General features: G+C 43.6%; 1 protein-coding gene across 2 annotated transcripts in view; it reads right to left on the reverse strand.

The window, feature by feature from the left end:
* The window catches only part of porb (P450 (cytochrome) oxidoreductase b), a 38480-nt gene that overhangs the window by 8758 nt on the left and 17146 nt on the right, over positions 1-12576 (reverse strand). For both annotated transcript variants that reach the window (XM_056440897.1, XM_056440898.1), the window contains 3 exons: positions 6005-6053; positions 5092-5220; positions 3768-3920 (listed from right to left, as the gene is read on the reverse strand). In XM_056440897.1, the coding sequence (XP_056296872.1) occupies positions 3768-3920; positions 5092-5220; positions 6005-6053 (331 nt within the window). The remainder of the gene's footprint in view (positions 1-3767; positions 3921-5091; positions 5221-6004; positions 6054-12576) is intronic.

Raw genomic sequence — 12576 nt, forward strand, 5'->3', positions numbered from 1 at the left:
ATACACTCTGGGACTAATGTAAAGAGGTATACACTCTGGGACTAATGTAAAGAGGTATACACTCTGGGACTAATGTAAAGAGGTATACACTCTGGGACTAATGTAAAGAGGTATAAACTCCGGGACTAATGTAAAGAGGTATACACTCCGGGACTAATGTAAAGAGGTATAAACTCTGGGACTAATGTAAAGAGGTATACACTCTGGGACTAATGTAAAGAGGTATAAACTCTGGGACTAATGTAAAGAGGTATAAACTCTGGGACTAATGTAAAGAGGTATACACTCTGGGACTAATGTAAAGAGGTATAAACTCTGACTATAATGTAAAGAGTTATAAACTCTGGGACTAATGTAAAGAGGTATACACTCTGGGACTAATGTAAAGAGTTATACACTCTGGGACTAATGTAAAGAGTTATACACTCTGGGACTAATGTAAAGAGGTATACACTCTGGGACTAATGTAAAGAGGTATACACTCTGGGACTAATGTAAAGAGATATACACTCTGGGACTAATGTAAAGAGGTATACACTCTGGGACTAATGTAAAGAGATATACACTCTGGGACTAATGTAAAGAGGTATAAACTCTGGGACTAATGTAAAGAGGTATAAACTCTGGGACTAATGTAAAGAGATATACACTCTGGGACTAATGTAAAGAGGTATAAACTCTGGGACTAATGTAAAGAGGTATAAACTCTGGGACTAATGTAAAGAGGTATAAACTCTGGGACTAATGTAAAGAGGTATACACTCTGGGACTAATGTAAAGAGGTATAAACTCTGGGACTAATGTAAAGAGGTATAAACTCTGGGACTAATGTAAAGAGGTATACACTCTGGGACTAATGTAAAGAGGTATACACTCTGGGACTAATGTAAAGAGGTATAAACTCTGGGACTAATGTAAAGAGGTATACACTCTGGGACTAATGTAAAGAGGTATAAACTCTGGGACTAATGTAAAGAGGTATAAACTCTGGGACTAATGTAAAGAGGTATACACTCTGGGACTAATGTAAAGAGGTATAAACTCTGGGACTAATGTAAAGAGGTATAAACTCTGGGACTAATGTAAAGAGGTATACACTCTGGGACTAATGTAAAGAGGTATAAACTCTGGGACTAATGTAAAGAGGTATAAACTCTGGGACTAATGTAAAGAGGTATAAACTCTGGGACTAATGTAAAGAGGTATAAACTCTGGGACTAATGTAAAGAGGTATAAACTCTGGGACTAATGTAAAGAGGTATACACTCTGGGACTAATGTAAAGAGTTATAAACTCTGGGACTAATGTAAAGAGGTATACACTCTGGGACTAATGTAAAGAGTTATAAACTCTGGGACTAATGTAAAGAGTTATAAACTCTGGGACTAATGTAAAGAGGTATACACTCTGGGACTAATGTAAAGAGGTATAAACTCTGGGACTAATGTAAAGAGTTATAAACTCTGGGACTAATGTAAAGAGGTATACACTCTGGGACTAATGTAAAGAGTTATACACTCTGGGACTAATGTAAAGAGTTATACACTCTGGGACTAATGTAAAGAGGTATAAACTCTGGGACTAATGTAAAGAGTTATAAACTCTGGGACTAATGTAAAGAGGTATACACTCTGGGACTAATGTAAAGAGTTATAAACTCTGGGACTAATGTAAAGAGGTATACACTCTGGGACTAATGTAAAGAGTTATAAACTCTGGGACTAATGTAAAGAGGTATACACTCTGGGACTAATGTAAAGAGTTATAAACTCTGGGACTAATGTAAAGAGGTATAAACTCTGGGATTAATGTAAAGAGGTATACACTCTGGGACTAATGTAAAGAGTTATAAACTCTGGGACTAATGTAAAGAGTTATAAACTCTGGGACTAATGTAAAGAGTTATAAACTCTGGGACTAATGTAAAGAGGTATACACTCTGGGACTAATGTAAAGAGTTATAAACTCTGGGACTAATGTAAAGAGTTATAAACTCTGGGACTAATGTAAAGAGTTATAAACTCTGGGACTAATGTAAAGAGGTATAAACTCTGGGATTAATGTAAAGAGGTATAAACTCTGACTATAATGTAAAGAGTTATAAACTCTGACTATAATGTAAAGAGTTATAAACTCTGACTATATTGTCAGACACAAAAGATGAAATACAGGACGAAGGAAGCGACTGTGCCATGTTCTTCACTAGAATGAGGCCAGAGGCTCTGCACCCCAATAATGAGACAATGACACACACACACAGAGAGAATAGCTGCTGCATAGCGTTAGCTAATGGGGATCTAAATGAACTTCACAACACACAACACCCTTTCTGTCATGGTGCAAACAAAGGCCACCATGCTAGTGGAGCTACTGGAGCTAATGACGCTAATGAAGCTAGTGGAGCTACTGATGCTACTGGAGCTAATGACGCTAATGAAGCTACTGGAGCTAATGATGCTACTGGAGCTAATGACGCTAATGAAGCTAGTGGAGCTAATGACGCTAATGAAGCTAGTGGAGCTAATGACATGAATGAAGCTACTGGAGCTAATGGCGCTACTGGAGCTAGTGGAGCTAATGACGCTAATGAAGCTAGTGGAGCTACTGGAGCTAATGAAGCTAGTGGAGCTAATGACGCTAATGAAGCTAGTGGAGCTAATGACTCTAATGAAGCTACTGGAGCTAATGACGCTAATGAAGCTAGTGGAGCTAATGATGCTAATAAAGCTAGTGGAGCTAATGATGCTAGTGGAGCTACTGGAGCTAATGAAGCTAGTGGAGCTAATGAAGCTAATGACGCTAGTGGAGCTACTGGAGCGAATGATGCTAATGAAGCTACTGGAGCTAATGAAGCTAGTGGAGCTAATGACGCGAATGAAGCTAGTGGAGCTAATGAAGCTAGTGGCGCTATTGATGCTAATGACACTACTGGAGCTAATGATGCTAGTGGAGCTACTGGAGCTAATGACGCTAATGAAGCTAGTGGAGCTACTGAAGCTAGTGGAGCTACTGGAGCTAATGACGCTGGTGAAGCTAGTGAAGCTAATGAAGCTAGTGGAGCTAATGACACTAATGAAGCTAGTGGAGCTACTGAAGCTAGTGGAGCTAATGATGCGAATGAAGCTACTGGAGCTAATGACGCAAGTGAAGCTAATGACGCTAGTGAAGCTAATGACGCTAATGAAGCTAGTGGAGCTACTGGAGCTAATGATGCTAATGAAGCTAGTGGAGCTACTAGAGCTAATGACGCTAGTGGAGCTACTGGAGCTAGTGACGCTAGTGAAGCTACTGGAGCTAATGATGCTAATGAAGTTAGTGGAGCTACTGGAGCTAGTGAAGCTAGTGGAGATACTGGAGCTAGTGACGCTAGTGACGCTAGTGGAGATACTGGAGCAAGTGGAAGTTATACAGTAAATGTACATGTGGCTCATTTTAAGTTTATTACATCAATGAACTTGCATGATTTTAACATTAGTAAACAATCACAACATCATTATTCAGCAAACCAATAATAATTCAGTAATGTGTGATGCCACATGTTTAATAGTTTCATTATTCTGGTCCTGAATTCCTTATAACTTTGTTATTGAGTTTGTTTGAGTTGGGCTTGATGACATCACAGGGCTCTAGGGTCACCATACTCTGATGACCTCATGCCATCATATTTATGCACCACTTACAAAATCCTTCCTATACAAGTCACATGACCATTTAGACAATATTCAGAGTTCTTGTAAGTGTAAATAAAACTTATCATGAAGACTCACTGTGTAGTTTAGTCCAGAGAGATCCTCGTCATCGTTTTCCTGCAGCCAGTCGTAGAAGTCCTGGGCGTTATCTGTTGGATCTCCTTCACCATAGGTGGCCATGCAAAATATGGCGAGGGAGTTTGTAATTTCAGACAGTCGGGACAGCTCCCCCTGGAACATGGACATGAGGATCAGAGAAGAACTCAGCACTTTAAAGACGTTGGCCTCCATATTGAACCGGCTGCCTCAGGATCTGTCATCACACACGACGAACCAATCACAGCGGACCATTTATCCAGGTTCTCAAAGCAGCGTCACATTCCTACATGAAGTCATACCTTTTGGTACTTCAGTCGTGACCAATGAACAGGGTTCATCCACATGACCAATTAACAGGTTCATCCTCATGACCAATGAACAGGTTCATCCACATGACCAATGAACAGGGTTCATCCTCATAACCAATGAACAGGTTCATCACCATGGTGACCAATGAACAGGTTCATCCACATGACCAATGAACAGGTTCATCCTCATGACCAATGAACAGGTTCATCCTCATGACCAATGAACAGGTTCATCCTCATGACCAATGAACAGGTTCATCCTCATGACCAATGAACAGGTTCATCCACATGACCAATGAACAGGTTCATCCTCATGACCAATGAACAGGTTCATCCACATGACCAATGAACAGGTTCATCACCATGACCAATGAACAGGTTCATCCTCATGACCAATGAACAGGTTCATCCTCATGACCAATGAACAGGTTCATCCACATGACCAATGAACAGGTTCATCCACATGACCAATGAACAGGTTCATCCTCATGACCAATGAACAGGTTCATCCTCATGACCAATGAACAGGTTCATCCACATGACCAATGAACAGGTTCATCCTCATGACCAATGAACAGGTTCATCCACATGACCAATGAACAGGTTCATCCTCATGACCAATGAACAGGTTCATCCACATGACCAATGAACAGGTTCATCCTCATGACCAATGAACAGGTTCATCACCATGGGGACCAATGGGATTTCCAGGAATTTAAACCAAATTTCCATGACCAGACATTTTGTGAAATCTCGGTGTAAACATGAAAAAGTGATAAAATGTTGAACTTAAACTAACAATGAGAATATAGGGCATACATTATATACACATTGTAAATTAACATATGAATGAAACATTTCCAAAACTTTTTGGGATTAAATTTTTTTCCAACGAAAAATAAACATTTTAAATTTCCAGGACTTTTCCAGGTTTTCCATGAGCGTAGGAACCCTGAATGAGCCCCGGTTCATGTGAATGCTGCACCGTAGCGTACCATCTCGTACTCCTCGGGGTCGGCCGCCATGCCCTTCATGCCGTAGCGCTGGGCGTCTTTGGACATGCGGTTAGCGAACTCCTCCCCGGTGCCGGTCTGCGAGCCGTAGAACACGATGATGTTCTTGTTCTGTGGACGTGGACTCGAGTCAGAACACGAAGCTGACCCTTCTCTCTCGACATTTATTTAAAATGATTATCCCAAACTGCAGGAAAATACTAAAACCCTTCACACGACTTGAACGTCAAACAAGACATCTCTGTAACATGAACTCCTCACACAAACAGATCCATGTGTGAAGTCAGAATCCTGAAATACTTAATTCTTGCCATAATTCAAAACAGGGAAAACTAAAACGTGACTGTGGACCAACGTCTGCCGTCATCTTGGATCTGAACTATTTGCTGGTAAACCACATGATTCAAAAAGAGCATGAGCAGCATCACATGAGCAGAGGATGCTCACGCTCTCCTTCCACTGAGCAGGAGGAGGTTCACGACATGTTCTAGAAGAACATCAACTTCCACTGAGCAGGAGGAGGTTCACGACATGTTCTAGAAGAACATCAACAGGTTCTTTAAATGGCTCAGTCTTTGAAACGCAGAGCGTGTTTTGAAGCAACAGCCACAGAACTGTTGGAAACATGAGACGTGAACAAAGACCTGCAGCAGAAGGGAAGGAAAGGAAAGATAGGGAAGAAAAGTAAAGGGAGGGAAGGGAAGGAACGGGAAGAAAGGGAAGGAAAGGGAAGGGAAGAAAGGGAAGGAAAGGAAAGGAAAGGAAAGAAAGGGGGAAGGAAAGGAAAGGGAAGGAAATGGAAGAAAGGAAAGTGAAGTGAAGGGAAGGAAAGGAAAGGAAATGGAAGGGAAGAAAGGAAAGGGAAGGAAACAGAAGAAAGGAAAGGGCCACTCACGGTTTTCTTCATCTTCTCGATGAAGCTGGTTTCTCGTGTGGTCGGCGCTCTGAGGAGGAAACATGTTTGACTGTTAATGTAATCAAGATAAAAGGACTGAACTTTAAGCGTGGCAGCGAGCAGGAAGCCTGAAGACCTCCTGCTGTGTGGCTGTGCACTCGTTTACTGAAGCTCAACTTCTGGAGCCAGAGTTCCACCGGCCGAAGGTCTAAACCCCCGATGTGTCCGTACCGTCGTCACGAGGACTCCAGTAACCGGCCGCTCTCTTTGATATCGTTATGTTATAAACTTTTGCTTTAACTCATCCAATCTTTCCAAAAACAGTCACGCACGCTGCCAGTCAGGCCTGAAGCTGAACATGAAGAAACAAACACGTCATCATGGGAACACCCACTCAAAAGTAAAATAACATAATGTATTCACTTTCACTTTAACCCCAGTTTGTATTGACATGTGAGCAGTTCATGTGAAGAACCTGAAAGGGAACAAGGGTCAGCGGCAGAGGTTAAATTAAAAAAGTTTAGGTTCCCAAAAACTGAAAAATAATGTACATTTCAGAGTTGTATAAAAAGGCTTTTTTCAGGGAACACGCGATGGTTCACAACTTGTTCTGGGAGTAAATGAAGCCGTGAGAGTTGATGCTAACATGCTAACACTTCCTCCAGGTGTCTCACCTGTAGTTGATGACTGTGTATAAAGCCGTGAGGGAACAGACTGTCACTACACCTGGAGCATCATGTGAGGGAACAGACTGTCACTACACCTGGAGCATCATGTGAGGGAACAGACTGTCACTTCACCTGGAGCATCATGTGAGGGAACAGACTGTCACTACACCTGGAGCATCATGTAGGGAACAGACTGTCACTACACCTGGAGCATCATGTGAGGGAACAGACTGTCACTACACCTGGAGCATCATGTGAGGGAACAGACTGTCACTTCACCTGGAGCATCATGTGAGGGAACAGACTGTCACTACACCTGGAGCATCATGTAGGGAACAGACTGTCACTACACCTGGAGCATCATGTAGGGAACAGACTGTCACTACACCTGGAGCATCATGTGAGGGAACAGACTGTCACCACACCTGGAGCATCATGTGAGGGAACAGACTGTCACTCCACCTGGAGCATCATGTGAGGGAACAGACTGTCACTACACCTGGAGCATCATGTGAGGGAACAGACTGTCACTTCACCTGGAGCATCATGTGAGGGAACAGACTGTCACTACACCTGGAGCATCATGTAGGGAACAGACTGTCACTACACCTGGAGCATCATGTGAGGGAACAGACTGTCACCACACCTGGAGCATCATGTGAGGGAACAGACTGTCACCACACCTGGAGCATCATGTGAGGGAACAGACTGTCACTACACCTGGAGCATCATGTGAGGGAACAGACTGTCACTACACCTGGAGCATCATGTGAGGGAACAGACTGTCACCACACCTGGAGCATCATGTGAGGGAACAGACTGTCACCACACCTGGAGCATCATGTGAGGGAACAGACTGTCACTACACCTGGAGCATCATGTAGGGAACAGACTGTCACTACACCTGGAGCATCATGTGAGGGAACAGACTGTCACTACACCTGGAGCATCATGTAGGGAACAGACTGTCACTACACCTGGAGCATCATGTGAGGGAACAGACTGTCACCACACCTGGAGCATCATGTGAGGGAACAGACTGTCACTACACCTGGAGCATCATGTGAGGGAACAGACTGTCACTACACCTGGAGCATCATGTAGGGAACAGACTGTCACTACACCTGGAGCATCATGTAGGGAACAGACTGTCACTACACCTGGAGCATCATGTGAGGGAACAGACTGTCACTACACCTGGAGCATCATGTGAGGGAACAGACTGTCACTACACCTGGAGCATCATGTGAGGAACAGACTGTCACTACACCTGGAGCATCATGTGAGGGAACAGACTGTCACTACACCTGGAGCATCATGTGAGGGAACAGACTGTCACTACACCTGGAGCATCATGTGAGGGAACAGACTGTCACCACACCTGGAGCATCATGTGAGGGAACAGACTGTCACCACACCTGGAGCATCATGTGAGGGAACAGACTGTCACTACACCTGGAGCATCATGTGAGGGAACAGACTGTCACTACACCTGGAGCATCATGTGAGGGAACAGACTGTCACTACACCTGGAGCATCATGTGAGGGAACAGACTGTCACTACACCTGGAGCATCATGTGAGGGAACAGACTGTCACCACACCTGGAGCATCATGTGAGGGAACAGACTGTCACCACACCTGGAGCATCATGTGAGGGAACAGACTGTCACCACACCTGGAGCATCATGTGAGGGAACAGACTGTCACTACACCTGGAGCATCATGTAGGGAACAGACTGTCACTACACCTGGAGCATCATGTGAGGGAACAGACTGTCACCACACCTGGAGCATCATGTGAGGGAACAGACTGTCACCACACCTGGAGCATCATGTGAGGGAACAGACTGTCACTACACCTGGAGCATCATGTGAGGGAACAGACTGTCACTACACCTGGAGCATCATGTGAGGGAACAGACTGTCACTACACCTGGAGCATCATGTGAGGAACAGACTGTCACTACACCTGGAGCATCATGTGAGGAACAGACTGTCACTACACCTGGAGCATCATGTGAGGGAACAGACTGTCACTACACCTGGAGCATCATGTGAGGGAACAGACTGTCACTTCACCTGGAGCATCATGTGAGGGAACAGACTGTCACTACACCTGGAGCATCATGTGAGGGAACAGACTGTCACTCCACCTGGAGCATCATGTGAGGGAACAGACTGTCACTCCACCTGGAGCATCATGTGAGGGAACAGACTGTCACTCCACCTGGAGCATCATGTGAGGGAACAGACTGTCACTCCACCTGGAGCATCATGTGAGGGAACAGACTGTCACTCCACCTGGAGCATCATGTGAGGGAACAGACTGTCACTACACCTGGAGCATCATGTGAGGGAACAGACTGTCACTACACCTGGAGCATCATGTGAGGGAACAGACTGTCACTACACCTGGAGCATCATGTGAGGGAACAGACTGTCACTACACCTGGAGCATCATGTGAGGGAACAGACTGTCACTCCACCTGGAGCATCATGTGAGGGAACAGACTGTCACTCCACCTGGAGCATCATGTAGGGAACAGACTGTCACTCCACCTGGAGCATCATGTGAGGGAACAGACTGTCACTACACCTGGAGCATCATGTGAGGGAACAGACTGTCACTACACCTGGAGCATCATGTGAGGGAACAGACTGTCACTACACCTGGAGCATCATGTGAGGGAACAGACTGTCACTCCACCTGGAGCATCATGTGAGGGAACAGACTGTCACTCCACCTGGAGCATCATGTAGGGAACAGACTGTCACTCCACCTGGAGCATCATGTGAGGGAACAGACTGTCACTCCACCTGGAGCATCATGTGAGGGAACAGACTGTCACTCCACCTGGAGCATCATGTGAGGGAACAGACTGTCACTACACCTGGAGCATCATGTGAGGGAACAGACTGTCACTCCACCTGGAGCATCATGTGAGGGAACAGACTGTCACTCCACCTGGAGCATCATGTGAGGGAACAGACTGTCACTCCACCTGGAGCATCATGTGAGGGAACAGACTGTCACTACACCTGGAGCATCATGTGAGGGAACAGACTGTCACTCCACCTGGAGCATCATGTGAGGGAACAGACTGTCACTCCACCCTGTTCTTCTGTAAGTCAACATCAACGGACTGATGGGAGGTCAGGGTCGTGGGGTCACATGGAGCACAACTGTAGAGAGTTTGGGCCAAATTTATGAATCTAGGCAAAATAATCCAGTTCCTGAGGTTTTGTGTTCACGTGGAGAGTTCTTATAACAGTTTTATTACTTTATGTGATTCATTAAATCCATATCGTACTATAATCATTAAAAAATATAATCATTTATGCAAATTATTGATAGTCGGCATCAAAATAAATGTGTTGCAGGAACTGTTGGGCAACGATGACTCAGCATTATGATACCGACTATACCATTGTTATTTATATTAACTATATTACGTATACCAGTACTATTTATATTAACTATACTACATATACCAGTACTATATATATTAACTATACTACGTATACCAGTACTATTCATATTAACTATACTACATATACCAGTATTATTTATATTAACTATACTATGTATACCAGTATTATTCATATTAACTATACTACATATACCAGTACTATTCATATTAACTATACTACATATACCAGTATTATATATATTAACTATACTACGTATACCAGTATTATTTATATTAACTATACTACGAATACCAGTATTATTTTTATTAAATACACCAGTACTATTTATATTAACTATACTACATATACCAGTATTATTTATATTAACTATACTACGAATACCAGTATTATTTTTATTAAATATACCAGTACTATTTCTATTAATTATACCAGTATTATTTATATTAACCATACTACATCCACCAGTATTATTCATATTAACTATGCTATATATATATATATATATACCAGTATTATTAATATTAAATATACTACGTATTCCAGTACTATTTATATTAACTATACTACATCCACTGGTATTATTCATATTAACTATACTACGTATTCCAGTACTATTTATATTAACTATACTACATCCACCAGTATTATTAATATTAAATATACTACGTATTCCAGTATTATTTATACTACGTATACCAGTATTATTTATACTAACTATACTACGTATACCAGTGCAGTATCTCGTGCATTTCCACATGGAAGCAACGTGCCTGGTTCTCATTCTAATGAATTAACAACATGTGCCAACACACTGAGGGAAGCACACAGGAAGCTGCGTCCATTAGGAGGCTGATTAAGGCAACGCGCTGCGTCCAGCATCAAAGGTCCAGCTGCAGCGTTCTGCCTGCCCAGGAACATGAATAACAGGCCTTCACATAACGACCAGCAGAGTCCAGAGGCTCATGTTGTGGATCCAACGTGTGAAAGCAGCAGCGCAGTGGGACCGTCACAGCGACGCTACGTACGTTAGCTCCGTGTGGCACGATCACACACGCTTACGACGCTTCTCAATAACGCCTCTATACATGCATCTGGAGCTTGTACAGCATTAGATATGTTGTTGATCGCTTTCTCCTTTGGTGTAACTCTAAATAGAGAGCTTTGGAAACCAGCCTCTAGTAGAGCTTTAGAAACCAGCCTCTAGTAGAGCTTTAGAAACCAGCCTCTAGTAGAGCTTTAGAAACCAGCCTCTAGCAGAGCTTTAGAAACCAGCCTGTAGCAGAGCTTTAGAAACCAGCCTCTAGTAGAACTTTAGAAACCAGCCTCTAGTAGAGCTTTAGAAACCAGCCTCTAGCAGAGCTTTAGAAACCAGCCGCTAGCAGAGCTTTGGAAACCAGCCTCTAGCAGAGCTTTAGAAAGCAGCCTCTAGCAGCGCTTTAGAAAGCAGCCTCTAGCAGAGCTTTGGAAACCAGCCTCTAGTAGAGCTTTAGAAACCAGCCTCTAGTAGAGCTTTAGAAACCAGCCTCTAGTAGAGCTTTAGAAACCAGCCTCTAGCAGAGCTTTAGAAACCAGCCTCTAGCAGAGCTTTAGAAACCAGCCTCTAGCAGAGCTTTAGAAACCAGCCTCTAGCAGAGCTTTAGAAACCAGCCTCTAGTAGAGCTTTGGAAACCAGCCTCTAGTAGAGCTTTAGAAACCAGCCTCTAGTAGAGCTTTAGAAACCAGCCTCTAGCAGAGCTTTAGAAACCAGCCTCTAGTATAACTTTGGAAACCAGCCTCTAGCAGAGCTTTAGAAACCAGCCTCTAGCAGAGCTTTGGAAACCAGCCTCTAGTAGAGCTTTGGAAACCAGCCTCTAGCAGAGCTTTAGAAACCAGCCTCTAGCAGAGCTTTAGAAACCAGCCTCTAGTAGAGCTTTGGAAACCAGCCTCTAGTAGAGCTTTAGAAACCAGCCTCTAGTAGAGCTTTAGAAACCAGCCTCTAGTAGAGCTTTGGAAACCAGCCTCTAGTAGAGCTTTGGAAACCAGCCTCTAGTAGAGCTTTAGAAACCAGCCTCTAGTAGAGCTTTAGAAACCAGCCTCTAGTAGAGCTTTAGAAACCAGCCTCTAGCAGAGCTTTAGAAACCAGCCGCTAGCAGAGCTTTGGAAACCAGCCTCTAGCAGAGCTTTAGAAAGCAGCCTCTAGCAGCGCTTTAGAAAGCAGCCTCTAGCAGAGCTTTGGAAACCAGCCTCTAGTAGAGCTTTAGAAACCAGCCTCTAGTAGAGCTTTAGAAACCAGCCTCTAGTAGAGCTTTAGAAACCAGCCTCTAGTACAGCTTTAGAAACCAGCCTCTAGTACAGCTTTAGAAACCAGCCTCTCGTAGAGCTTTGGAAACCAGCCTCTCGTAGAACTTTAGAAACCAGCCTCTAGTAGAGCTTTAGAAACCAGCCTCTAGTAGAGCTTTAGAAACCAGCCTCTAGTAGAGCTTTGGAAACC

This window comes from Pseudoliparis swirei, chromosome 20, assembly GCF_029220125.1.
Source record: "Pseudoliparis swirei isolate HS2019 ecotype Mariana Trench chromosome 20, NWPU_hadal_v1, whole genome shotgun sequence".
NCBI lineage: Eukaryota > Metazoa > Chordata > Actinopteri > Perciformes > Liparidae > Pseudoliparis > Pseudoliparis swirei.